The sequence below is a fragment of the Miniopterus schreibersii genome (genome assembly GCF_964146895.1).
Source record: "Miniopterus schreibersii genome assembly, chromosome: 3".
Taxonomy (NCBI): Eukaryota; Metazoa; Chordata; class Mammalia; order Chiroptera; family Miniopteridae; genus Miniopterus; species Miniopterus schreibersii.
In genome coordinates, this window is record NC_138103.1 from 4,238,494 (window position 1) to 4,265,847 (window position 27,354).

The 27,354-nt window shown below is 55.6% G+C and overlaps 2 protein-coding genes across 4 annotated transcripts in view; both read right to left on the minus strand.

The window, feature by feature from the left end:
- Positions 1 to 320: 320 nt before the first annotated feature.
- SDR42E2 (short chain dehydrogenase/reductase family 42E, member 2) lies at positions 321 to 20,700 on the minus strand (the record flags this gene model as incomplete). The annotated part of the gene is made up of 12 exons (XM_081131698.1): positions 20,616 to 20,700; positions 16,632 to 17,891; positions 16,073 to 16,168; positions 14,338 to 14,395; positions 13,601 to 13,719; positions 12,898 to 12,982; positions 9,036 to 9,118; positions 7,334 to 7,471; positions 6,714 to 6,779; positions 4,455 to 4,518; positions 3,110 to 3,183; positions 321 to 560 (listed from the first exon to the last, which is right to left on the minus strand). Exons 2-12 carry the CDS (start codon positions 17,853 to 17,855, stop codon positions 321 to 323), a joined length of 2,247 nt encoding a protein of 748 aa, XP_080987824.1. The 5' UTR covers positions 17,856 to 17,891; positions 20,616 to 20,700.
- A 2,939-nt stretch (positions 20,701 to 23,639) lies between these two features.
- Positions 23,640 to 27,354, minus strand: part of VWA3A (von Willebrand factor A domain containing 3A) — a 47,235-nt gene continuing 43,520 nt past the window's right edge. Inside the window, exons 31-34 of one of the 3 annotated variants that reach the window (XM_081133494.1) lie at positions 26,949 to 27,069; positions 24,996 to 25,093; positions 24,790 to 24,855; positions 23,640 to 24,472 (exon numbers count right to left, since the gene is read on the minus strand). In XM_081133494.1, coding sequence (XP_080989620.1) covers positions 24,804 to 24,855; positions 24,996 to 25,093; positions 26,949 to 27,069 — 271 coding nt within the window. In that variant the 3' untranslated portion in view covers positions 23,640 to 24,472; positions 24,790 to 24,803. Of the gene's footprint in view, positions 24,675 to 24,789; positions 24,856 to 24,995; positions 25,094 to 26,948; positions 27,070 to 27,354 lie in introns of all 3 variants that reach the window. The other 2 variants (XM_081133496.1, XM_081133495.1) reach the window with 2 other exon arrangements.

Genomic DNA, 27,354 nt, shown 5'->3' on the forward strand with positions numbered 1-27,354 from the left:
GGCCAGGGAGGGCGGGGCCAGGGCAGAACGCACGGGACTGAGAAGAGGCGGTATCCAGAGGCGGGAGCAACCGAGGGGTGGGCTCAGGCGTGCCCCTGGGTCCAAAAAAAGGGGGAACCAGCGCATGGGAGAATCCGGAGGCGACCCAGGACTGGACAGGGGTGGGGAGAAGGCCCCTAAGACGGAGACCTCATCGGTACCCGGGCAGGCCGGCCGCAGGGGCAGGCAGGGGCGTGGCCATGGCGCAGGGAACGGGGCTGGCCGGGGTCCGAGGCCCGAGGGTGAAGCAGAGGCAGGGACCCCCAGGAACGGGCGGCCGGTCAGACCGCCGCGGGCTGCGGGCCCAGGAAGCGCAGGGCCAGCGCGAGCAGGCCGAGGAGCAGCAGCAGCCCGAGCAGCAGCCGCAGGAGCGTCCGCGCGGTGGCGCCGCGGGGCCGCGGGGCCGTGGACCGCACGTACTGCTCCACCGCGTCCGCGAAGCTGAACTTGTCGGGCCGGTAGCCGAGCTGCGCGCGGGCCTTGGCGATCTGGAAGGTGTGCGTCACGGCCACGCTGTGCACCTGCGGCGACGGGCGGGCAGCTGAGCGCGGGGCTCGTGGGGGCGGGAGGCAAGCGCCGAGGCAGTTTACAAGGACCCGCGTGTTTGCCCCTGCGTGGCCCTCATCAGGCAGAACCCCCTTTCTGCCTTTCCATTTTCCTCAAGGGCGCCGCCTTCAGGATGCCTTTCCTGCGTTTCCCCGCCCGGCTCCTGAACCCGGGCCCCTGAAAGCAGAGGCCCCGCGCCCCTGCGCTCCCCCCAGGCTCTGCAGACGCGGGCCTGGGCGCGGCTCCGGGAGAAGTGCTCCAGGAGCCGCTCTTGGCTCCCGGCCTCAGCCCCACCCGTGTTTCGCCCTCTGAGTGACTGAGCTCCCCGCAGGGGAACTCCACTGTGCAGGTTCTCCAGGGTTTGGGCTGCGGCTCTGCTGCCAGACGGCGCGGAGCCCACGGGCTTCCAGGACAATGATGCGGCTACAGTTTCAGAACTTCACCCTGCGCTTGACCGGGGCTAAATCTCATTAATCCTCCGAGGTGGTTCTGTGGTACCCCCCCCCCCCATCTCCTCTTAACATATTTGAAAATTGAAGATGTGAGATTAAGTGGCTCGCCCGTGGCCACACCGGGAGCCAGACTCCAGAGCCTGCCCATGTGGACCCCAGGAAGGTAAAGGGGGCCACTAGCTGCTTGATTCTCCCACGGCACTGAACCGGCCACCAGGGTCAAGCTCTGGTTCTTATTTAGTTTTGTAATCCTTACCCCAGAGTATTTTTTCTATTGCTTTTCAGAGAGAGTGGAAGGGAGAGCGAGAGAGAGAAACATTGATGTGAGAGAGACACATGGACTGGCTGCCTCCCACGCCCACCCGAGGGGCCGAGTCCCAGGGCTCACGCTCTAGCCATTGAGGCAAACAGGCTAGGGCAAGGCCTGGTTCTTAGATAGATGCTTGTGGGAGGAGAGAGGGAGAGAAGTCAGTTCTTGTCCCTTTTGCCCCAGCTAGTAAGTTCAGGGCTTTGGGGTGGGGGTAACAGCTGTGAACTGGATAAACAGGTTTCTGGAACACAGTGTTCTCAGCTCAGGCTCATTTCCTCCCTGAGGTCCTCAGAACTGGCTTAGGTGCCTTCTGTGTGCCCTGGGGTTCTTCCCATCCTCCCCCAGTATAGTCTTTATCACAGTGTGTTGAATTGCCTGGCTATCGGGCTCTCTTCCCTTCTGGACTGTGAGCTCCTTGGGGTAAGGACTGTGTCTTTCCTCCATTGCTCAGCGCGGTGCCTGCAACACGGTTCGTGTTAAATGAATGAAACACTATCAAGTCCAACTAGAGGGCTTGTTGGTGTGCCCTAGACTGACAAGCAGAGGGCACCAGAGCCACATTCCCCAGGGAACTAGGAATCCTTTGCTCCTGAGCCGCCCACATGAGAAAGGAGAGGGCGGGGAGCCAGGTGCCTGCCAATCACAATTCAGCAGCATCTAGGCAGCTATTTTACATGATGTGTTTCCTGACTCATTTCACAGGCTACTGGTTAAGCTTAAAATCATTTAGGTACAGTCACAGTTCAAGTCTCAGCTCTGCTACTCGAGTAAGTGATCATGGCAGGTTATTTCACCTATTTCTCATTTCCTTCCCTGTAAAGGGAGATGATAATACAATATATTGTAGACACTAGAGCAGAAGTGATGATTAAATGAGATAAATACAGAAAACGCAGCCAACATATCGTTGCCACTTAAAGGAAGGTCACTATTATCATTATTTTCTTTCCTCTGCTGGTCTGGATGGTTCAGAGGAGAAACGGTGGGGGACTGCTTATTTCTGTGGCCCAGTCGCCACTGCCGAGTGAGAGTGCCCTAAGCTAGGACTGTGAAGCCAATTCCAGAATGGTGTGACCTTGGACAAGTCACCAGCTTCTCTAGTCCTCAGTTTCTCATCAGAAAATGAGATCATAACCATAATTTTTTTTGCCCTTCCTAACTTACCAGGGTATCAGAGAAAATCAAATGAGAGAGTGGACTGGAAGGATTTTGCAAATAACACCAAACACTCATAAAGTTTACAATCTGCAATAAAACATCCTCTCTTTTAAACTGTATATGCAAATAGAAACTACGCTGTCATTATTTGAAAACAGTATTCTGTACAAAGTACTTAATATATACTTATTACTCAGTAAGCATGGACCTAGAACCATAAGGCTCTGTGCATGTACATGTGTTGAGAGTTGGCAGGGTTGGTGGGGAGTGATGGCGTTCTAAAAAGTAAATGTCACGGAGCCTGCTCTTTGGAGCCCCCCAGTTTGGCTGGGAAGATAAGCTGGATAAAATGACAGTGATGAGGGATGGGCTTGGAGCTGTCACATTTCAGATCAAGAGAGCACAGCCTAAGCAAGAGCCCAGACGTTAGATGATCATGAAGGACCTACCACTAGATTTGGGCCCACATGGAAGGTTCTGAGATCTCAGACAAGCATCTGGTTGTGGTGTCAAAGGGGTGAGGGGTGGTGGCAGTGGGGTGTGGAGAAGGAGCATGAAGGCAAGTGAGGGGGCACAGGGGCACCCCCAGCAGCAGCCCACTTACCTCACTCCGGGTGAGCAGTGGGGGGATGCTGCAGATGGGCCTCAGGGCCAGGTGCAGGTACTCCATCACCGTGGCTGTGTGGGGAGAGAGGGGCCAATGACCAGGGTACCCAGCTCTATGCAAGCTCCAGGGGGCCCTTGGGGACATATCAGTTGGGGGCATTATTTGCTTTGCTAGGCGGAGTCTTCACTTTGCAAAAATGTTCTGTGTTTGGATTCCTTTAAGTCAGCAGTTCCCAGCACATGCTGGGGTGCCTTGTTTGGCTGAGAAATGTTATTACATTTTAAGGACGGACCGAGCAGATTCAAAGTAACCTAATAATGTCTGCCTCACTCACTTCTATGCTCTCTTGAGGAGGAGGGGAAGAAGCCGGGGTAGTGGTTCTCCCTGGGCTGCACTCCAGACCACTTTTTAAAATGCTGAGGCTTCCTCCATCCCCTTGCTTCCCACTGATGCTGATGTCATTGTTCTGCGACGTGGCAGAGGCATATTTATATTTTAAAAGCTCCCAGGTGACTCTAATGTGCAGCCAGAGTTAAGAACCCCTAAGTTACAGTTAGCATTTATACAGCCCTGTAAAACTGCCAGACCCCTAATCTTTTCTCAGCTGGGTCAAGGAGTGTCAGCCACCGTGGCGATGCTGTGCTGGAGCAGCCGTCCTGTGTGCGTGTGCCCCTGTGGACAGACTGTTCAAACCCTGCTTTAAAAAGGCAAGCATCCCAGTGTATTTAAAATACAACAAGGCCAGCTGATGTTTTCCAGGAGCACTGCTATTTGTTACTTGAGGGCCACCTGTCCCCTGGGCTGAGCACTTCATGCCTGACACCTGCTCTGAATTCCAGCTGGGGGTGTGAGTAGAGACTGAGCTTCAGGGCAACGAGGAGAATCTAGGGTCAAAAGGAACCTCACGTGTCCAAAAGCACCCTTAACTTCAGGGTGACCTTGGGCAGCCCCAGGCTCCCTCCCTCTCCTCCTTACTGGCAGTGCCTTCCAGCACAGGCCCCGGTGTGAATTCTGCCTCTCCCCTTGTCACTGTGGCACCGTGGGCTGGTCACTAACCTATCAGAGCCTCAGCTGCCTCACTGCTACAATGGGCCTCACACTATCCACCTTGCAAGTGGCATAGGGCTTAAACACAGTCAGAACTAGGGTGAGAGGAGGGACATTTTGGGGCTGGGCAAATGCAGATCCAGCTTGGAGCACGTGAACCCTGAGAATGAGGGTCTCCTTAAATGTTGTGCCCTCAGCAACTCACTGACGTCCACCTAGTCCTGGCCCTGGGTTTAATGTGGTAATGCATGTTCACCCGGCACTCGGAGGGCTTTTAATACATTCTTTTCCTTACCTGTCAGGTAAACCCATGAAGTAGGCACCTGGATCCAGGGCTGGCTGTACCCCAGCTTCTCAAACTGCAAGAAAACATGGCCTGAGATGAAAACAGTCCTTCAGGGGCCAGTGTGGAAAGGCCACATGCTCCCTTTACCCTGGGGCCAGCAGGTACCTCTGGCCCCATACCCACCCACCCCACAGCCAGCCCCAAGCCTGTGCCAGTCTCGAAATGGAACCCACACCTTGACCTGGAAAACTCAAGCAGGGAGTGAATGCATGGGGGCGGGGGTTCACTTGGCATCGTTCACATCATTTTTTTTTATTTGTACCTTCCTACACCCAAAGACACTCCAAGGCATTTACGTGGCATCTGATTTTTCTAAAAATTGCTATTAACGAGGGGGAAGCCCTAGATGTGTGGAGGGTGGTAGAAGATGTGTGAATGGGCTGCGCAGCATGAATCGAGGTCTTCACTGGTGTAAAACCGTCCGAGTCTAAGAGACAGTGACAAGTCCTGCCGAGGATGTGGAGGCGCTGGAACCGCTCGCTCTGCTGGTGGGAGTGTAATGGTGCAGCCACTTGGGAAACGAGTCAGGCAGTTCCTCGAAAGGTTAACTACAGAGATGCCACGTGACACAGCCATGCCACTTCTCTATATTCCACGGGACTATGCCCACGAAAAGTGAAAACACATGTTCACGCAAAAACTTATGCATACCATCCCTCCCTCCTCTTCAAAGGTAACCACTATCTTGACTTCTAATAGCATAGATTTGTTTTGCCTGATTTATAACTTTAAATAAATGGAATCATACCATTGTAAAAAAAACCCTTATAAATGAATGTTCATAGCAGCATTATTGATAATAGCCCCCAAGTGGAAAAGCCCAAAATTCTATCAACTGATGAATTAACAAAATGTGTAATATCCACAGAATGGAATATTTTTGGCAATAAAAAAGAATGGGTACTATGCTGGCCAGTGCGGCTCAGTGGGCTGGAGCATCGTGCCCTACGCTGAAAGGCCATGGGTTTAATTCCCGGTCAGGGCACACGCCCAGGTTTAGGGTTCGATCGCCTGTCAGGGCCCATACAGGAGGTGACCGACGGCTGTTTCTCTCTCTCTCTGAGATCAGTGAGAACATATCCTCAGTGAGGATTAAAATAAAAGAATGATGTGACCCAGGCTACAACATGGATGAGCCTGAAAACACTGTGCTAAATAAAAGAAACTGGTCACAAAAGGTCGCATGTTGAGTGATTCTGTTTATATGAATGTCCTGAAGAGGCAAATCTATAGAGACAGAAAGCAGGTGAGTGGTTGCCGGGGATGGGGGGGGGGGGGTAACCCTGACTGCTAAAGGATGCAGTTTGGGGTGCTTCTATTTTGGAGGGTGATGAAAGGTCCTAGAATGTATTATAGAGATGGTGGCACAACTCTGAATATGCTAAAAACCATTGGGCTGTATGCTTAATTAAGTAGGTGAATTATATGGTACGTGAGTTCTAGCTCAGCGACGCTGTTGAAGGTTGACCCGGGAGGGCCTGAATGCCCTGAGGGGTCTCGTCCAGCACAGGGTTCGCAGCCCCTTCCAGACAGGCCTGGCCCAAGGAGGAGCATGTGGGCTGCCTCGGGAGGCAACCGTACAGGAGGCCCAGGGCCAACACCTCCCTTCCTGCGTCGAGCCACCTTCTACTTACTTATTTTTTTTCAATCCTCGCCTGAGGATATTTTTTCCATTGCTTTTCAGAGAGAGTGGAAGGGGGAGAGAGAGAGAGAGAGAGAGAGAGAGAGAGAGAAACATCGATGTGAGAGAGACACATCCATTGGTTGCCTCCTGCACGCACCCCGACAGGGGCCAGGGATCGAGCCTGCAACCGAGGTACACGCCCTTGGCCAGAAGTGAACCCAGGACCCTTCAGTCTATGGGCCGATGCTCTAACCACTAAGCAGCCGGCTAGGGCCTACTTCTTTGAGAGCCTCACCACACAGTATGGTGGATCACAAGCAAAATTTCACAGGGGGAGCAGTCAGCATGAATCAGGAAGCAGACTGGGAGGGACTATGGCAAACTGGGGGAGCACAAGACCGCCCCAAAGGGCAGCTACAACCCAGCTCCAGGCAGTTCCAGTGCCGCCCAGTGCACACTGTTTCCAGAACTGGTTTTGGAAGTGAAATCTGACTCTGTAGAAGTAGGGAAGGATGACAGGAAGAGAAGAGCCGGGGATCCCTGAATTCTCTCGCGCGGTGGGGGCGGGGCATCTGGGCACCTACCAGCGGAGCCATCCACTCAAAGAGGTTGACGCTCTCCCCGTCGTTGATGTAGTATGCCTGCCCGCTCTGAGAGGGATGCCAGGAAAGGGGAAAGTCAGGCACCTGCCCACCACCTGACTCGACCTTTCAGATGGCCCCCAGGCGCTGCCCAACCCTCCAGTTCTAAGCAGCCACGGAGGGGTCATGGCCAGTCCCCAGCCGTGGGCACAGACCTGGGCAATTCCCTCTCAATTCTGGAACTAACTAGCTGTGTGACCCCGATGGAGTCACTTAACCAGTCTCTGTACCTCAGTTTCTTCATCTGAGAAATGGAAGAATAGTAATGGAATCTCTTGGGCTGTTGTAAAGATTAAAAGCAACAGTGTATGTGAAACGCTTATCATTTGGTGACTGTTATTCTGGCATCAACACCACCTGTCTCACAGGGTCACTGCCAGGCGCTAATCCCGCTCTATAAAGAACCCTGTCCCGACCCGACCTCCCAGCTTCCCTGGGTCTACAGTCCCACCAGCCATCTTGGGGTGGGGAGAAATGCTGTATGTGAACCAGGAATCCCCTAGGGATGGGAACCTGCCTGCAGCCCGTGGAGGAAGGTGAGGGGAGCATTGCAAGGGACTCACGGCCACGTAGCCCTTGGCGGCAGTGAGGGCCTCGGCGGCCAGCACGTGCGCCTGCACCAGATTGTGCACGTGGACCCAGTTCATGCGCGTCTTGCGGTCCCCAAATCGGAACATGAACAGCCTCTTCTTGATGTGGCTCTGGGGGGTGGGGGAAGAGGGGTGGTCAACACAGACCCAAGCCTAGGTAGCTTTAAATTTCATCTCTATGCTAACAGGTCCCAGGCCAGAGGCCTCTGCCCCAACCCCATGTACCAGGAGCCTTCCGGACATCTCCCTGGCGGCCCAGCAGATCACGCGAACTCGGCCTGTCCTGGAGCCAGTGCCTGGTCTTTGCTCTCTCTCAGCCAGCTCCTCCCTCCAGTCTCAGCTGACAGCCTCCAGGTTCAGACCAAAGCCCTGGGGCTGCCTCGCTCTCCCTTCTCTCACACCCACATCCAGCTCACTTGCAAGTCCAGCTGGCTCAACTGTCACAATCTGTCCAGAATCAGCCATGTGTCACCGCCCTGACTGCCGCCCTCTTCTCTCACCTGGATCCTGAAATAGCCTCCTAAGGGCCCTCTGCTGCTGTTCTCCACAAGTCCAGGGACCCTTTTAAATCTTAAGTTGGTGCATGTCTCCCCTGCTCAGGACCTCTGGGGTGCCCATCTCGCCAGGTTGGAAGCCTCAGTCCTGACAATGGCCCTTCTGACCTGGCCCCAGCTTCTCTCTGACTACAAACCCCTCGATGGCCAGGCTCCGGCCCCCGGCCTCCTCCCTGGGACACGCTGGCAGGTCCCACCTCAGGGCTCCGACGTGCTGCTCCCTTTGCCTGGAGGGCTCTCCTCCAGGTCCGTGTGATGCACTCTCACCCCCTTAAATCGATGCTCAGAAGTCCCTGCTCGACGATGCTCCCACTGCCAGTCCTCCTAGTCCCCTCAACCTTTAACACCTTTCCTTTTCCTTCACGGTACCTTCGAACGGTCCTGGTCATTTATCCTGTTGATTACCTACCTCTTGAGTAAGAATTTAAGCCCCACGAGGGCAGGAATTGTCTGTTTTGTTCACTGATCTGTCCCCAAACCTAGAACACCTATCTTTCTCACGTCCAGGTTTGTGCCCAAGCTGTCTCCTCTGCTTGGACAACATCCTCTCTACCACCCCATCTCCCTGGTTAGTGCCTCCTTCTCCTGCCAAACAGCTCAGGCATCACTTCCTCCAGGAAGTCCTCCTGGACTTTCCCTTTCTGTTGTGCTCTCATCTTCTAGTTCCTCCTCCGTCTATACAGCCCTTACTACACTGACTCTGTAACCATGGCATCTGTCCTTGACCAGGCTGTGAGAAATCTGAGAACAGGACCTACCGAAGCTCCCTTATACCAGCTTCCTCTGGAGAGAGGTTTTTTTGCATGAAGACCCCGGTGCTGGTGGCATGAGATGAGCCATCTGGCTCCACTGAGCCCACAACTGAGTGGGGACAACAGGCTCCCCTTTGTCTCTTTGGAGCCACAGCTCCGTGTCTGTCCACCCATGCCTATATCTGGCTGGCGTACACTGAGAGCTGTGCCTGTGGGCCTGATGGGGCATGGGCACTTCCCAGAACTGAGGGCCCACGCTAGGAACACCACCCCAAGACTGATGCAGTGACTACAGGCCGGGAGGACCCCCATCCATGAGAACAAGCCAGGCTCCTCCTGTGCCTCAGATCCAAGGCGGGAATGACATACCGCCACACGGGGCAGGTGCCTCTGCTCTTCAGGGCCGTAGATCCCTGGGGGCCGGAGTACACACGTCCGCAGAGTGCCTCCTCCTAGGACACGGGAGGTAGTCAGAGGAGAGGTGTGCCAGAAGAGAGAGGGACGGATGGCTGCCTACATCTCCTGGTCCTTACCTGGACAGGTTAGTAGGGAGGACAGGCCTTTGGAGTTTCCTCATTCAATTAATTATCCTTTCAGTCAATCAGTTAGTCATTCAACAAACACTATTCAGAGGTTTCCCCCTCTACCCCACCCCCTGCCTTCTACACTGGGTCTTGGGATGTCTGCTGTGGAGAACCTAAGGATGACCAAGACTAGTTCCTGCCCTCATGATGCTCACAGGCTGTAACAGGTAAGGCCTAGATGCAGGTGTGTGCACGGCCCTTGTCAGACATGACCTCCTTCGACTCGCTCCTGTGCCCATTTAGAGATGCACACAGACGCACACTCCCTTACGCCAACAGCTGTAGTTCTTTCGTTTCTGATCATCAGTCAGATAAGGACTATAATGGCCCTCAGGGAGATCCTACTATGTGCCTGGCACTCGGGGAAGCTGCAATTTTTCTCCCTCAAGGCAGCCCTCTGAGTCCAGGTTCAGAGAAGGGAAGTGACTTGCCTAAGGGCACACAGCTCAGCTTCGTGGGGCTGAGATGGGGGACCAAGGCCCAGGCTCTCTCCATTAACACCCCTGCCTCTCAGCGACATGATAATAACAGCTAGACCCTGGCTTCCAGCTTTCTCAGCCTTGGTCTCCTCACCTGGAAAATGGGGGCTTTGCAGGTGGTGGTAGAAGACAGACTTTCTAGACCAGCAATGAAGAAAGGACAAGACTGGAGTCATCAGCACCAGAGCCAGCAGGGTCCCCAGGCCAAGACCAAGCTTGGCCCAGGGCTTCCCAAAATTCTCTCCCAGGGGCCCCCACTTGTGGGGTGGTGAAAGTGTCTTCCCTGTGGACGTTTGGGCATATAGCCTGAAGGGCTGCCACAAATATATTTCTTTCAAGTCTTAAGAAAGCCTACAAAATTTTCAGTTTACTCTTGCACTACATTTGCATTTAAGATTTAAAATTTTTAAAGTTGCTTATTTGTAAATTATTTGACACTCAACCTCAACTCCTTAGCTGAGATGGAGCCTCCCATATGATTTCCTACTTAGGAAGCCCCAAGCGGCTGCACCCCAGTCTGGAAAGCCCAGAGACCAGATTCTGTGACCAGACGCCCACCTTCTTTTGGGGACCTCCTCTGCTCTGCACAAGGTCTGGGAGGGCTGTCAGTCTAGATGTGCCACAGGCCCCTGAGGTGGTGGCCATGGGACCTATGCTGGGCCAATGACACATTCTCACCAAGGAATGTGACTCTAGGACCTAAAATCCTAGGAGTAGGTTTACCCAAGAGACTGGTCATCAGGTCCTGCCACTCAGGCTCCCGGGGCTGCCCCAACCCTGTCCAAGCCCTGGTGGCCATTTTTCTGGAAACACATTTTCTAAAAGCTGTCCCACATCCTTCCAGTGTGAGTCTCCCTCTTCCCAACAATTAGCAGGGCCAGTGTCTGCAGATCACAGCCAAACACCCTGACTGCTTCCCGGATCAACACCCTCACGTGACAACGAGGCCCAGTGTAGTGGATTGAGTGGTAGCCCTGAAAAGATATGTCCGTCCCCAGATCTACAGATATGGCCTTATTTGGAAAAAGGGCCTTTGCACACGTAATCAAGGGCCTCAAAATGAGATCGTCCTGGATTATCCAGGTCGGCCCTAAATCCAAAGTCAAGGATCCTTACAAGAGACTACGAGAGACAGATGGAGAAGAGGCCATGTGAAGACAGTGGCAGAGCCTGGAGGGATGCACCCACGCACCCAGGAGTGAACAGAAGACAAGGACACACTCTCCCCTGGGGCCTTCGGAGGGAGAGCCGCCCAGCTAACACTTTGATTTCAGACACCTGGCTGTGACCTGTGAGAACGGTGAGAGCAGAAATTTCACTTGATAGCCACCAAGTGTGTGGCAATTTGTCCTGGCAGCCCCAGAACACTCATGTACCCAGGGGCAGGAAGACACAGCCACGTTCACACTGAGCTGAGTCTGCACATCTGAGGACTCCGCCTCGGGGACAGGGCCCTCCTGCCAGGTTAGAGGCAGAGTTTCAGGGGCCGGCCTAGGTAGTAAAGACTGGAAATCGCCCAGGGTGACGGTGGCTGGACTCCTGGAAGGCAGGTATCAGGTGAGCTTTTCTGTAAACAGCCTGTAGCTAATTTTAAACTCTGGGTCACCTGGGCATGGAGGGGGAGGTCGGGTTGCAGTGACATTGGCCGGTGGGGCCCTGGGCAGCCATTTCACAGAGGGGCCGGGCCCAGGATATCCATGACTCTCTTGACCATGGAAAGCTGGGGATGCTCATATAAATAATTCTTGGCCCGAGGATTAGGTGTCTGGCTTGTAGGCTGCTGGTCCTGTGGGGGCGGGGGGCCTCCAGGTAGAGAAGAGAATTCAATTGCACAGGGTCACACCTCTGGGAAAACAGCTGGAAGTTCCTGACAGGCCCAGGGTGATGGGGTGGGGGGGATTTTAATTTTTCTTTTTAATTCTCACCCGAGGATATTTTATTTTTTAGAGGGGGGTGGAGAGAGAAACATTGATGTGAGAGAGAAATTGCCTCTTGTACTTGCCCTGACCGGGGATCAAACCTGCCACCTAGATATGTGCTCTGACCGGTACTCGAACCCACAACCTTTTTGGTGTACGGGGTGATGCTTCAACCCACTGAGCCACCCGGCCAGGGTGGTGGGGAGGGTTTTAGGGGAAAGAGTTCATTCTCAGAGACCTGCTCAGCTGTGGCTACAGTGTTAGACCCCTGGGGTAGAGGAGGGGTTCAAAACCCATCTCTTCCACCTAATACTGTGTGACCTTGAGTTAAGTCAGTTAACCTCTCAGCCTCTGTTTCCTCCCGTCAGTTCCAGGGGTTTATAACTGCAAGCATCTGTTGCTTTCCAAACCCAACTGGTGCCCAAGTTTAGGGTGTGAGGGTAACTGAGTTTTCTGATTTTTGTTTGTTTCTGAATTTTGGAAAGCAAGCAGTGATCATTTGGATAGCAAGGAATTTATATAAATCTACTTGGTTCCTGATTTTGGAAAGCAAAAGCGACCTAAGGCTTTTTTTCATGAGGATGCTGTGAAGAGTTATGAAACTCTGCCTATAAAACTGGCATGTAAAACAGGGCCTGGCACGCGGTAAGCTCTTGGTAAGTGTGGACTGTCCATATTCTACTCTTTAAAAGTGCCCACCGTCATTTTATCCCACACAAGCTCCGAGGTGGGTTCCACCATCGTCCACATTTCTTTATAGATGAGGAAATTGAGGCACAGGAAGGATAAGTGCATTGTCAAGGCCACGCAGCTAAGAGGTGGTGGAGCTTGGATTTGAACTCGGCTCAGTCCAATGCCAGTCTGAGGCACAGGCCAGGTTTCCTGGGAGTTATTTCAAAAACTTGCCCCACCCCTCCAAAGTGCTATACCTCATTCTGTACTCATAACTGGCTCTTTTATCTAAAGAGGGTCCTTAAACAGGATCCACTTGGATCTGGTTTCTTCCCCACTGACCATGAGCAACATGAGGGCAGAGACTGGGCCTGACGTTTTCTGGGCTGTATCCCTGGTGGGGGTGGGAACATAGCAGGTGCTCATATATGTTGACTGATGAATGACCAGGCCCTGGGGAAGTGTCCTTTGGAAAGGAGGCGGGCCTCAGAAACATGTCAGCTAAAAGCTAAAACCACACACGTGTTTTGGGGAAGGCAGCAGGGGGCACGCACAGTTGCCGTGAGCAGGGCCCCACCATACTTGCCTGGGAGAGGCGTTCCATTGGCCATGAGGGTCAACTGGTCGGCGATGGCTTTGGTTCGGGAATAGTGGTCCATGTGCTGTCAGAGGACAGGGAGAACAGAGCCAGCGGAGGGGTCACAGTGGGTGGCACTGCCGGCAAGGCCTGCACAGCCCAGCCCCAGGGCTGGGTTCTGGGGACTCTCAGTGGGAAATGGCCAAGCCCTGAGCCCGCCGCCCCTCTTCTCCCTCTGGGTGGAAGCCACAGGAGCAGTTCAGGGGAGAGGAGCCGAGTTCAGCTCCCTGACTCAGGGAGGCTCCTGCCAGCCCCAACGCCTGCTCTGGGACACAGGCTGGACATGTTGCACGGGTTTGTACAGGCGGCCCTTCAGGGTTCACATGGCATTTCTGCACACACCATCTCAATTCCTGCTCTCCACAACTGCACAGGGTGTGCTATCTTGCCCAGAAGAAAGAGAGGCTCAGAATAAAGTGATTCACTCAGGGTCAGACAGGGAGAGAGTGGCCTGGCTGGCTCAAGGCCAGGTCGGTCTGATTTCCAAGTTCCTGTTGGCATGACCAGCCAAAATAGAAGAGGGCTTGTGCCCCCCAGTGTTAGGGGCCCCTTCTTCCAGGGACTCACCCTGACTTGTGGAGTGACTCTGGCTCCCCCCTCCCTGGCCCACTGGCCCTGCCCGTCTCTCCTGGGAGCCAGGTACCTTCTCCAGTGGGAAATATGGCACCGAGTCCTCATCGCCCTGTTCTATGGGCTTCCCGCCGAAAGCGACATTGACAGTGCTGGTGTAGACGAGCCTTGGAACCCGCCGGCGAACACAAACTACGGCGAAAGGTGCACAAAGTCAAACACGTGCGCGCGTAGCCAATGTGTACAGTGGGCTGAGGCGCTGGCCCGGGGGCCGTCGGGGAATGTGCAGGTGCTCTGGAGGGAAGGACATCCTCCCCGCAACTTGAGGTGTGGGTCTAGTCCCTGCTCTAGGTGGGGGCCCCTGGACGCCAGGCTGGCTCACTCCTCTGTGTGGCTGTGGCTCCTAGCTACCTTGCCATGGACAGGTCAGAAGGAAGTCTCTCTCAATGGGGACACAGAAAAACACACACTCTAGAGTCAGAGAGAGAAGTGAGGTGCAGGACGTGCCCAGAGCCCAGGTGGGGGTCTCCTATTTTGGGATCTCAGTGATGTTTCTCACTCCCGACCCCTAACCCTGTGTGTAGACTCTACTCCCGAGGTCCCCAGACACACTGAGGCCACGCTGACCCACCCCACGTGGGGCCTGGGCAGGTCTGCAGCTCAGGAAGGATGTGCTGCCCACAGGCCCTCCGCTGGGGAGGGAGGAGGGTCTGCCTCTGTCCCCGTCCCCGACCCCCAGGGCTGGGCCTGTGGCAGGAGGCGGAGAGAAGCAGGAAACACAGCAGGCCACACTCGGCTCTAAGCGCCTACCATCGATCACCAGTTTGGTGCCACCAACATTTACAGACTCAATCTGCTCTTTTTGGAGCTAAAAGACAAGATGAGATGGTAAAGTTGCGGGGCTGCCTCCCCTCTGTGGCTGAGCCCGTGAGGGTGGGGACTGCAGGCCGTCCAGCCCACAGGCAGGGCTCCCAAGAGGCTCAAGGGCAGAGCGGGAGCCCCAGGCTGCAGGGCTCTGTCTGCAGTCTGGCCCTCAGCTCCCGCATCTGTAAAGTGAGGGCACACGCCCTTGCGTGGTGGGCACGAAGAAATATGCCCCAAGGGAGGGCCTGGTACAGTGTTTGACACAGAAGAGGGACCTGGCCCAGCCGGCTGGCGCAGCGGTTGAGCATTGACCTGGGATCCAGGAGGTGGCAGTTCGTTCTGGTCGGGGCACATGCCCGGGTTGCAGGCTCGATCCCCAGCAGGGGGCGTGCAGGAGGCAGCCGATCAATGACTCTCTCATCATTGATGTTTCTCTCTCTCCCTTCCTCTCTCTGAAACCAATAAAAACATATTAAAAAATATATATTTTTTTAAAAAAGAAGCGGGACTCAAAGCATGTTGGATTGTTCCCTCTGGAAGTCTGTTTCCTTCTCTGCACAAGGGACAGTGACGCTGTTCCTGCCCGAGCGAGGGGCTCGGTGTGAAGTGTGAAAGCAGCTGGTCTGCAGTGAGGACAGCCCTGCGCCAGGGATGGCGAGCTTCACGCGTCACCCAGTCCCCACAGCCACACCAGGAGGTGGCTCTGACTTTTAAACTGTATTGATTCCTGTTGCGGTTGTCGTTGTTTAACAGGTAATTCAGCCACAAGCTTAAAAACCATTCAACCAGTAAAGAGGGTTTCTGGTGAAAAGGAAAGTAACTTCCCTCCCATGCCTGGTTCCATCTCCTCGCCCTCCCCAGAGGGGCCACTGCCTCCAGTCCCGTGTATTTCTACAAATGATCTTCACTTAGTAATATACCGACCAGAGCTTTTTTTGAACAAACAGGAGGATATCAAGCACTGTTTCTGCACCTTGGAAAATGCTCAGTATCAGCACATACTGGGTCACCTCATTCTTTTGGACTTCACTGTGTGGATATATTGCAACTTATATAAATAGTCTCCCACTGATGGGCATTTAGGTTATTTCCTTGTTGTGTTATCAAAAACTGCTGTATCCCCAGATAGAACAGTTTTTCTATAGTTAATTTTTTTGAATATGTAAATTTTAAGTGGTGCTTTAAAAAGAACTCTCAAAAGTTAAAGTGGACATAATTATTTTAATGCTATATCTTATTTAGCTAAAGACCTATGATAACCACTCAGTATAGTTGTCTCAGAAATCTTCATTTTAAAGAAAAATGTGTTTACAATAAAAAACAAAATAAAACAAAAAAACACCAGTGCTGTAAATATGCAAATAAGTATAATTTCTGAGTCAGAGAGTATGAGTATGTTTTGATAGACACTGTTGATGAAAGTACTGGTAATGTCCTCACTTGACAGAGGAAGAAAGGGAGGCTCAGGGAGGTTGTGTTAACCTGCCCTAGTCACACAGCTAGGAAGTGGCAGAACTGGCATTTGGTCCCATGGAGGAAAAAAGCAGGCTGGGTGTCACCTGAACCCTCCCAGAGTAGGCGAAGAGCATTAATAAACACACGGGCCTAAGGGGCAGGGCGGGCAGAGCTAGGACCTGACCCCGCTCTGTGCAACTCCGGGTTCTGCATGTGAGGGGCTCACCTTCTCAGCACCAGACATCCCGTGGGAGGCCACGTGGAAGACACAGTCCACCCCTTCGAAGGCACGGAGCAGGGCTTCCTCATCTCGGACGTCAGCCTGAAACAGAGAAGGAAGAGGTGGGGCAGGAGGTCTGAGTCCAAGGCAGAGATACCAACTGTGCACCTTGCAACATCCCAGAGCTGGCCCCCTGACCCCACCCAGGCCGAGCATCTGTAGGGCAGGAGGGCCGTGGGGCAGGATTCACATGATTCCACAGGTGTCATCACCAGCATCAGCCCCACACATCCAGCTGTCCCAGTGGCTGTGCTCAGTGCACTGCCTCTCCAGCCCCCATGAGACACCGTGAGGCAGATACTGAAGGGCCCCCTTTCTATGAACACGTGAGGCTCAGAGATGCAGAGCCTCGTAGCCATGGCTGTCCAGTGGGGAAGTACTGGGGAAGAGCTGGAGCTTAAGCAGCCTGTGCTCTCCTGCAACACCACGCTACTGGTTTCACATCAGATACTGTCTCCAGGCCTCTACCACCAGCCTGGACCCCCTCCGGTCCTCATCACTGCACCTGGATGAACTCAGTCCCTGAGGCCAGCTCCCACTGGGGTCTGCGCAGGTCAAGCAGGATGACAGAAGTGCCACTCTTGGCCAGGCTGGAACCCAGGCTAAAGCCCAGGTAGCCGCCTCCTCCAGTCACCAGAACCTTCTGCCTCGGGGCCTGCACAGGTGTGGCTTGAGTCTTCTGCTGCGACACTGGCGATGGGGCTGTTGTTGGCTCACTGGGTTTGAGACCAGTACCAGACTCACATCTTAGCCCAGGCTCTGCCCCTTGCCCAGGTACTGACCCAGCTCCTGGCCCAGGCCTCAGACCTGAAGTAGCACGAGGTCCCGGCCCAGGTCCTGAAGCAGCACCAGGCCCAGGTCCAGGCCCCGCAGCAGCACCAGGCCCAGGTCCAGGCCCCGCAGCAGCACGAGGTTCTGGCCCAGGTCCTGAAGCAGCACCAGGCCCAGGTCTAGGCCCCGCAGCAGCACCAGGCCCAGGTCCAGGCCCTACAGCAGCACGAGGTTCCGGCCCAGGTCCTGAAGCAGCACCAGGCCCAGGTCCAGGCCCCGAAGCAGAACCAGGCCCAAGTCCAGGCCCTGAAGCAGCACCAGGTCCCGGCCCAGACCCCGAAGAAGTAGCAGGTCCCGGCACAGGTCCCGAAGTAGCAGTAGATCCCGGTCCAGGTCCCGCAGCAGCACCAGGTCCAGGCCCAGATCCTGCAGCAGCAGCAGGTCCCGGCCCAGGTCCCGAAGCAGCACGAGGTCCTTGCCCAGGTCCCGCAGGGGCACCAGGTCCCGGCCCAGGCCCCACAGCAACACCAGGTCCCGGCCCAGGCCCTGGAGCAGTACCAGGTCCTGGTCCCTGAGCAGGACCAGGTCCCAGCCCAGGCCCTGGAGCAGCACCAGGTCCTGGCCCAGGTCCTGTAGGGGCACCAGGTCCCGGCCCAGGCCCCGCAGCAACACCAGGTCCCAGCCCAGGCCCTGGAGCAGCACCAGGTCCTGGCCCAGGTCCTGTAGGGGCACCAGGTCCCGGCCCAGGCCCCGCAGCAACACCAGGTCCCAGCCCAGGCCCTGGAGCAGCACCAGGTCCTGGCCCAGGCCCCGCAGTGGCACCAGGACCGGTCCTAGGCCCTGACTCAGACCCCAGGCCTGAAGCCCCTCCCCAGGCCTGGCAGACGGGGCAGCTCTTCTCCTTCTGGCCTGCAGCTTTGCAGGCCTCTGGGGAGGAGCCTGCTGGGTTGGGCTTCATTCTCTACTGAGCCATGTGGACCCAGGATCTGTCCACCTGTAGGGTAAAAGAGAAGAACATGTATCCTAGAGTTGTCTCAAGTCACATTATCACACCCCTAGGGGCTGAGGGGAACTCCTGGTGGGAATTAGAGACCCTCTGGGTTTGCAGTAAACCAGTCCTATTCAGGATCTTGAGAATTTCCAAGGTGGCTGTTGCCTGACTCAGAGAGTGTCAGAGACAACAAGGCAGTCAGACCTTGGGTTTTATAGCTGGGGACACGGAGTCCCAAAGTCACACTGCATGGCTATGAGAAGTCACCAAGTATTTGTGATTTCTCTACTAGTTCCCATGTAGTACCAGGGGGAGACAGATCAAGTCACATCGAGTCAGATTGGGGGCAGGGGTGGTGGTGACTGCTTTCTGACTGGGGAGATACAGAGGGCTTCCTGGAGGAGGAGGGGGGGAGGGGAGGGGAGGGGAGGGGGAGGGGAGGGGAGGGGGCCGGGGGGAGGAATCCACATGGGATCCAAACAGGCTCTGTGCCCTGGAAACTTGCCCATGCTTCCAAATACTGCACCCACCCCCATCCTGACAATTGTTGCCTCTGGTCACCACGTCCCCTAGCAGAGCAGTGGCTAGCATTACAAGGTCTGCCCAAGCTCACCACAGGCTTCAGGGTTAGGTCTGTGGACCTCGGGGGCCAGCATTGAGGAGGGGAGCCTGTCCTTCTCACTCTAGACTCAAGGCAAGCTAGGCTGTCAGCCACTGTCACCATCATTGTCCACCCCTCCCCACCTCCTGCTGCACCTGAGGATGAGACTGGACCAGAGGCCAGACACCATCGTCATCATTAATAACAGCAGGAACCATGGACCGTGGGGCCTACTGTGTGCCAGGCCCCGTGGATACAGAGATAGGTTAGTTTCTGCCCTGTGTGGCACATAGTGGCTGTAAAAAAGAACAGGTGTGTCCGAGTGACTGACTGATGAGCCCCATGGTTGTTGCTGGTGGTTGGTGGCCATGGGGCAGGGACCCTGAGAGCTGCAGGGACTGGGCCTTTTTCTTTCCCGTCACTGCCCTGCTCTCCAAAGCTCTGAGTGCGGGATCAAGTCCTGCCCTGGTACTCAAGGGTTAAACGGGGAAGATTCCCCAAATCTGAGTCACCAAAGGGGATGAGTCTGATGCTCCCAGAAGGAGGAGAGAGGATGCCCCCCAGTGTGGGGCCCCCTCTACCCAGACCCAGGGGACTGTTCTGGGGAAGGCCTGTGGGATGGGCCAGAGCAGCCTATCCTACGGGGATGATCTGAGCGACTAAGGCTGGGACCCTGCCTTGGTTACCCATTTTTCTGGGTGTGCCCTTGAACAAGATCCTTAAAACCTAAGAGCACCTCAGTATCCACAGCTGAAAATGGACCCAAATAACCCTGGCGGCTCCAACCGCACAGGGCGGTCATGAGAGGGCCGAGGGCAATGCCCTGGGCAAACCACAGGATGCAAGGATGTCGGACGACCGGGGTGCATGGGCCCCTCCCGGAGGCAGCCGCGGGTGCCCCCCCACGCCGAGACTGGCCAGGTGCCCCATGTTCCGGGCGGGCGCTCCCACCGTTCCCGCTTCCCGTGGCCCCGACACCCCGCGCCCACGCCCGCCGCGCTCACCTGGCCCTGGCCCCGGCCCCCGCGCCCGCCGCGCTCACCTGGACCCGGCCCGGGTCCCCGAGCCCGCCGCTCACCTCGCCCGGGCACCCACGACCCCACTGCGCTCACCTGGCCCCGGGCCCCGAGCCCTCTGCGCTCACCTGGCCCCGGCCCCCGCGCCCGCCGCGCTCCCCTGGCCCTGGCCCCGGCCCCCGCGCCCGCCGCGCTCCCCTGGCCCCGGCCCCCGCGCCCGCCGCGCTCCCCTGGCCCCGGCCCCCGCGCCCGCCGCGCTCCCCTGGCCCCGGCCCCCGCGCCCGCCGCGCTCCCCTGGCCCCGGCCCCCGCGCCCGCCGCGCTCACCTGGCCCCGGCCCCGGCGCCCGCCGCGCTCCCCTGGCCCCGGCCCCCGCGCCCGCCGCGCTCCCCTGGCCCTGGCCCCGGCCCCCGCGCCCGCCGCGCTCACCTGGACCCGGCCCGGGTCCCCGAGCCCGCCGCTCACCTCGCCCGGGCACCCACGACCCCGCTGCGCTCCCCTGGCCCCGGCCCCCGCGCCCGCCGCGCTCACCTGGCCCCGGCCCCGGCCCCCGCGCCCGCCGCGCTCACCTGGCCCCGGCCCCGGCCCCCGCGCCCGCCGCGCTCCCCTGGCCCCGGCCCCCGCGCCCGCCGCGCTCCCCTGGCCCCGGCCCCCGCGCCCGCCGCGCTCCCCTGGCCCCGGCCCCCGCGCCCGCCGCGCTCCCCTGGCCCCGGCCCCCGCGCCCGCCGCGCTCCCCTGGCCCTGGCCCCGGCCCCCGCGCCCGCCGCGCTCACCTGGACCCGGCCCGGGTCCCCGAGCCCGCCGCTCACCTCGCCCGGGCACCCACGACCCCGCTGCGCTCCCCTGGCCCCGGCCCCCGCGCCCGCCGCGCTCACCTGGCCCCGGCCCCGGCCCCCGCGCCCGCCGCGCTCACCTGGCCCCGGCCCCGGCCCCCGCGCCCGCCGCGCTCCCCTGGCCCCGGCCCCCGCGCCCGCCGCGCTCCCCTGGCCCCGGCCCCCGCGCCCGCCGCGCTCCCCTGGCCCCGGCCCCCGCGCCCGCCGCGCTCCCCTGGCCCCGGCCCCCGCGCCCGCCGCGCTCCCCTGGCCCCGGCCCCCGCGCCTGCCGCGCTCACCTGGCCCCGGCTCCCGCAGAGCTGGTGTCCGGCGCTGCGCGGGTGCCTCCCGCCCGCCGAGCCTGGCGCTGCCCGGCCGCCTCCCGGGGCGGGGCCAGCCCGGACTCTCGGACCGCCCCGCGCGTCCTCGCGGTCCCTGCGGGCTGTGGACGCGGAAAGCCGCGCGCTCTGGCGCAGGGCCCCCGGGCCTCACCGAGGGGAAGCAGGCGGTCGATGGGGCGGGAAAGCTCGCAGAGGCGCCGTCGTCCTGGAGCCCCAGCTAGTCCCCGCGCAGTGTCCAGCCGGCCCTCTGCCTGCCTCCCCCCCTCTCTCAGCACCTGTCACCCCCTCACTGCTCCACCCGTCTCTGTTACCCATCCTTTCCCCATTAAAAAACTTTAATCCATCATGTCTCTCACTCTGTCTTTCCACCTGTCCATCACCCTTCCATCCAGTTCGTGCCACATAACTTCCCTCCCACCCGCCTACCCTTCCTGTCCTGCATTTTCCCATTTCGCCAACGCCTCCACCCCGCGCTGACGGGATGCGTCTTCAGGGTGCCTTTCCCTCCAGGCGGCCTCGGGTGGAGCACACCGCCCCCGGAAAGCTCGTGGAAGCGGCCGTAGCCGAGCGAGGGGCAGGCGCAGCGGGTCTGACAGCGCTGAGGAGCTGCGCACCCAGGGTGGACTCGGCGCAGGCCGGGGACGGGGCTGAAGGGGCCCGCTGGAAAGCCTTCACCCCTGGGCACGGGTGGGTGTGGGGAGAGAAAAACAAAATCTTAGCCAGCACGTGCTATGTGCCAGGTGGCAAGGTCTCTTGCTCAGCCCACACGACTCTGTTTTAGCTCAATTTTAGAGGCAGGGAAATGGGTTCAGAGAGATGAAAGGGGCTCAGAGTGCCCTGGGTTGAAATCTTGGCTCTGCCACTTTCTTGCTGGGTGTCTTTGGGCAGCTACAAGGCTCAGTTTCCTCATTCATAAAGTGGAACTGCTGTGCACCTTACAGTTGTGATGCTGTGAGGCTCCTGGCTAACAAGGCATTGACAAAATGCCAAGTATGGTTCCCGCCCAGTCGGTGATCAAACAGGGATGGCTATTATCATTATACAAGGGGTTAGGGTTCAAACCCAGGTCCTGTGCTCCCCCACTTCACAAACCATGTCTCGGTCCATCCTTCTACTCACAAAGACCAGCTCCCTCCTGCTGCCCCCCAGCCGGCTGGCAGTGTCCTGCTAGGAAGCAGAGTGGATCTCACAGCTCTTCTGCGCTGACTTGTGCCCCACCCCCAATTCCTGCGTTGAATTCCTAACTCCCAGAGCCTCAGAATGAGACCTTAGCCGGAAAAAGAGCCGTACGGATGTCACTGTAGACGAGGGCACACTAGAGCACGGCCCTGAGCAGTATGACTGATGTCCTTGTCAAAAGGGGGAATTGGGCACAGACGTGCACACGGGGAGCCCATCACGTAAGACGGCAGTGATGCTGCTGTAAGCCAAGGAAGCGCTAGAAGCCAGGAGAGGCCTGGAACAGATCCTCCCCAGCCCTTCAGGGAACACAGCCCTGCTGGTACCTGATCCGCACTGCCAGCCTCCAGAACACGAGGCACTAAAGTTCTGTTGTTTTAGTCACTGGGTTTGTGGTATTTTGTTATGACAGCTCTATCAAAGTAATACAACCACCACAGGCCGTTTTCTCTGTGTAGAGGTGTCACACAAGGGTGCTGTCCAAGGCAGTGACCAGACTGAAATCCACTGTGTCAGGGCCTGTGGTCACTGCTGCCTGACTGTGCCCACGGAGCCTGACCAGAGCCAAGGCTTGTCAAGCCTTAGTAAATGGTGTTTTTAACATGATGAAATTTTACTTATATATACATCAATGTAACCACCACTCAGGTCAAGCTATAGAACATTTCCAGCATACCAGGTGCCTCATGTGTGACCCCAGGGTGCCCTCCCCACAGACAGGTAACCACTATTCTGACTTCTGTTGCCTACAATAGTTTTGCCTGTTCTTGACTTCATACCAACAGAATTACAGTATGTGCTCTTCCATGTTGTTTCTGTTGCCCAGTGTTGTTCATAAGATTGATGCGTCTTGGCCCTGGCTGGGTAGCTCATCACCCGAATATGCCAAGTCGTAGGTTCAATCCCCAGTCAGGGCACATACACGGATCAACCAATGGCCAGCTGGTGTGGCTCAGTGGTTGATGTCGCCCTATGAACCAGGAGGTCAGAGTTCAATTCCCAGTCAGGGCATATGCCCGGGTTCCAGGCTAGATCCCCAGTGGGGGGGTGTAGGAGGCAGCGGGTCAATGGCTCTCTCATCATTGATGTTTCTATCTCTCTCTCCCCCCCTTCCTCTCTCTGAAATCAATTTAAAATAACTTTTTTTTTTTTTTTAAAAGAATCAGCCAATGAATGCATAAGTGGAACAACAAATCCATGTTTCTCTCTCTCAAATCAATTTTAAAAAGACTGTTGCATCCTGTTGAATACAGATGACATTGTTTCAACTGACAAGTGGTATAGTATTCCACTGTACAAATGTATCACAGGGAGGGACATTGACATCATTTCCAATATTTGACGTCTATGAATAAAGCTGCTATAAAACATTCTCGAATATGTCTTTTGTCGAACACATGCACTCATTTCCCTTGGTGGAATTGCTGGCAAAGGGTACGCATAGTTTTTACTTTAGCAGAAATCGCCACAGTTTTCCAAAGTGGTTAAACCAATTTACAGCCCCCCCTCCCGGCTATGGTGAGAGTTCTGATTGCCCTGTATCTTGATATTGTCAGTCTACATGCTGCTAGGTGTGTAGTGGCATCTCATTGTGCTTTAATTTGCATTTCACTGATGGGTAAGGTTGTTGAGCACCTTTTCGTATACCTGTTGTCCATTTCCCCCTCTTTGAGCCTTTTGTCCATTTAGAAAAATTGGGATGTTTATCTTTTTCTCATTGATTTGGACTTCTTCATATATTCTGAATGAGTCTTTTAATAAAGTTTAATCTCACCAAAAATTTATACACACACACGTTCCAATGATCACTTGAGTTCAAAAGTAATTTTAATCCTATTAATGAAATAAAAGCAATTTTTTCATAGAAAATGACCCCAGGTCACATAATACATGACACATTCATTTCATATGCACATGTTGGGACTGGCCCAGCAGACTCCGCCCGATGCTCATGCGTGAGTAGAGCACTCGCTCTGGACTGGGCACCACAGCTGACTTGTTCAGTTTGGCTGAGCTGGGGAGGGAGGTGGAGATGAGGCTCACATGTTTCTTCTTCCTCCAGGATGGGCTGACAGTGAACCTGCATAACCCTGTAGACCAGGGTGGTGGGAAACACAGAGCGAGGGGACCAGGATCCAGCCTCTGGTTTCCAGAGCGGGGCTCCCACAACTAAGCTGCATGCTCAGTGTTTACTATGTGCCTACCACGTGGCAGTTCTGGGGACCCAGAGATGAGAGAGTGTGTGAGGGTTCTGATTGCCCTGTATCTTGATATTGTCAGTCTTTTTATTTTCAGCCATGCTGGTAGGTGAGAGAGCCTCATGGTCAAGGAGACCATGCTGAGCAAGCTCATGGTCAAGGAGAAGAGTTGACAAAAGGCGCAAGGAAGCATGACGTGGAGTGCTAGGTGTCGTAAGTGGTGTCACCTCTATAAAGGGACATTTGGTCAGGATGCTACGGGAGGAAGGCTGGAGGCTCCCAGCTCTTGATGGGTCCCAGGGATATCTTCAGAGTGAAGCTGATGCCATTTGAGCTGTGCTTTGATGGATGAGCAGGAGTCAGCAGGCAGAGAGTGGCAGAAGGACATTCCAGGCAAGAAGCTTGGTGCAGAGTTTCCCCACGAGTGACACTCTGTGACTGGAGTGTAGGGTGGGTTGGGGGACAGGGCAGGAACATTAGTGCAGATCCTGGGATGGCAGAGCCTTCCCTCCCGCCCCAGCTTCCAGGGAGCCCTGCTGCCCAGGACAGTGTTTCCTGGGGTGTGGGTCACAGCTCGCCAGGCTCTTCACTCTCAGGGTCAATATGTGCTCAGTGGGTGGTTCTTTGTAGTATGGCCTTTCTGTTTAGAAGAATCGTTATTTTTTATTCCTTCCCACAGTTACTACTGTGCACAAAACAGCATACTTCCTGGCCCTTGGTGGGCACTCAAAGAGTGTGGAATCCACCTCCCTTACCTGAGAAGACGTCTCTACGGAAGAATGACCTTCGGTTCTGTATCATTTTTCTTCTGGAGTTGGGACCTAGTGGACAGGAATGAAGGAGGGTGGTCCCCCCCCCCCCCCATGCGCAGATTTCTGGGCCTGGTGGAGAAAAGCAGGGCAGGAGCTCTTGGAACAAGGGTGCCATGGCCAGGGCGGTAGGGGCTGCTGGAAGGGCTTACCTGAATGACTGGGCCTGCCAGAGGAAGCTTCTGGCCTTGGTGATCTCCTGGGCCAATCTTCTTAAATCATCTCCTTCAAATAGTGGCAACATGGAGTCCTTGAAACGGGGAAATAAGCGTTTAGACCCATTCAGTGACTAGATGGGACCTGAAAATCCAAAATCTCAGGAGAAGAATTTTAGAGCTAATTAAATGTAGCCTCCCACCCGGTGCGGGAAATCTGGTGGGCCCTGGCTTGCATCTTGCATGTTTCTGGGGACGGGGAGCTCACAACTGGTTAAAGGAGCCATTCTGCAAACAGGACACTTTGAAAGAGATGTCTAAGAGTCAGTGTAGGGAGGGGCCATAGAAAATCAGGATGGTCTCTGAACTTCACCGAAGGCAGCAGAACAGAGCAGAATACGCTCCTTATCCCACTGAGGCAGGAAAACCTACTCAGCCCTTTCTCTGTTTCTCCTAGTGAAACAGCTTCGCAGACATGCTTTCTTCTTCTGTCAACCAATGAAATTCCAGGGCCTACCCTTAAAAGGAAGGGTAGCAAGAGACTCTGAGAGAGAGATGGTGTCGCTTCTCCCTGGCAGCAGGAGCGGGGACGACCCCATTCCACATCCACAGGCTACTCACAGTCTGATTTGATAAAGCACTGAACTGAGAGCCTTCACGATATTGTAAAGTTCCTTTTCCTGTGTAACAAGGACATTCATTACTTTTACTTGTTGTGTCCTCTATATTATTTGTAATATTTGGTCCTAAAGCAGTCACTGAAACAAAGAAATCATGCAAAGTACTTGACTTTAAAAATTATGCCATGTCTTGGGACAGTAATCTTTTTTTTCTGTTTTCTTTTTTTAATATCTCTATTGATTTCAGAGAGATAAAGGGAGAGGGAAAGAGAGAGATAGAAACATCAATGATGAGAGTCATTGATTGGCTGCCTCCTGCAAATCCCTTACTGTGGATGGAGCCCCAAACCAGGCATATGCCCTGACCAGGAATCGAATCACAATCTCCTGGATCCTAGGTCGATGCTCAACCGCTGAGCCACACCCAGCCTGGGGAGTAATCTTTTTTTAAAATTGAATTTAGAAAGAGAGGAAGGGAGAGGGAGAGAGAGAAACATTGATGTGAGGGAGAAACACCAATGGTTGCCTCCCATACACACCCTGACCAGGACCAAACCTGCAACCCGGGCATAGGCCCTGATGAGGAATCAAACCCGTGACCCTTCAGTGCACGAGATGATGCTCAGCCAATGTTGAGCCACACTGGCCAGGGCCTGACAGTAATTTTTAAACCTCCAACAGGAAATCTGGAATTCTGGTTGGTTGTGTTACTTGATAATTTGCTGCCCTGCAAATGTTATAACTGACAGTGGAACATTCTAAAAGGTAGAAATAAGCGCGGTTTTCCCGTTCCCCTGGAAGAGGCTCAGGGATGCCTTCCTCTTGTCCCACATGTGATGGAACCCATGACTTCACCAGATTTATTACAGAACAGATCATCTAAATATCTGCCTCAATGACTTTAACCCAGGCAGACAGAAACACGCAGGAATTGAAGGCCAGAGCTCAGGGGCATGGGTGCCTGAGCTCCAGTTTTAGCATTATTCTGACTTCAGGTATGTTCCCAAGCCTGGCAAAGCCTGTTTCTTCACCCATTCAAGGGGCAGAAGAATGGCTGGGAGGGTTAAAAGAGGTAATCCATTTAAAGCAACAAACCTACACCTAGTAGGTGCTCAATAATGCAAACTGTTGTTTCATTAAATAGCACCCCGAAACTCTGCTTCTTTCCCAGCCCTGAGGAGGGGCAGGGAGAGCTCTCAGAGGAGAGCCGCAGGGAAGCACAGCCTTTGTCATCAACACTTTGACAAGAGAGCAGGGATCTTTCCAGTTAGGGGTAAAAACCATGTCAGTTAACATTTTTTTGAGCCATTTCAGTAGTTCCACAACCTACCCTTTCATCCATGAAGCCCTTGAGCAGGCCATGGATTTGGAAGAGCAGGTCCTCGCCAACAAGGCAGTGATAGCGCCCCCCGGTGAGGGAGGCCAGGCTTCTCAGGAAGTTAACCTCGGCCCTGGAGGGAGGAACAGGGAGAGGTACCTGCCTGAGGCCAGAACACTGACCCCCAGGCCCGTTCCTGGGAGCCCCAGCCCGGGGACTCATGTGGAAGTCTGTCAGCCAATGGGCCTCAGACCCCGAGGCTCTGTGCCACTGAGGCCATGTCAGGGTCACCAAGCCCACGGTCCCGCCAGCCTGTGGGCAGGGGCAGCAGCTGCCACCCTGTGAGGGGATTCACCTATTCACACGCGACAGACTGGAGTCCTCAGAGCGCACGGCCGCACACTCTAGCCCCTCCCTA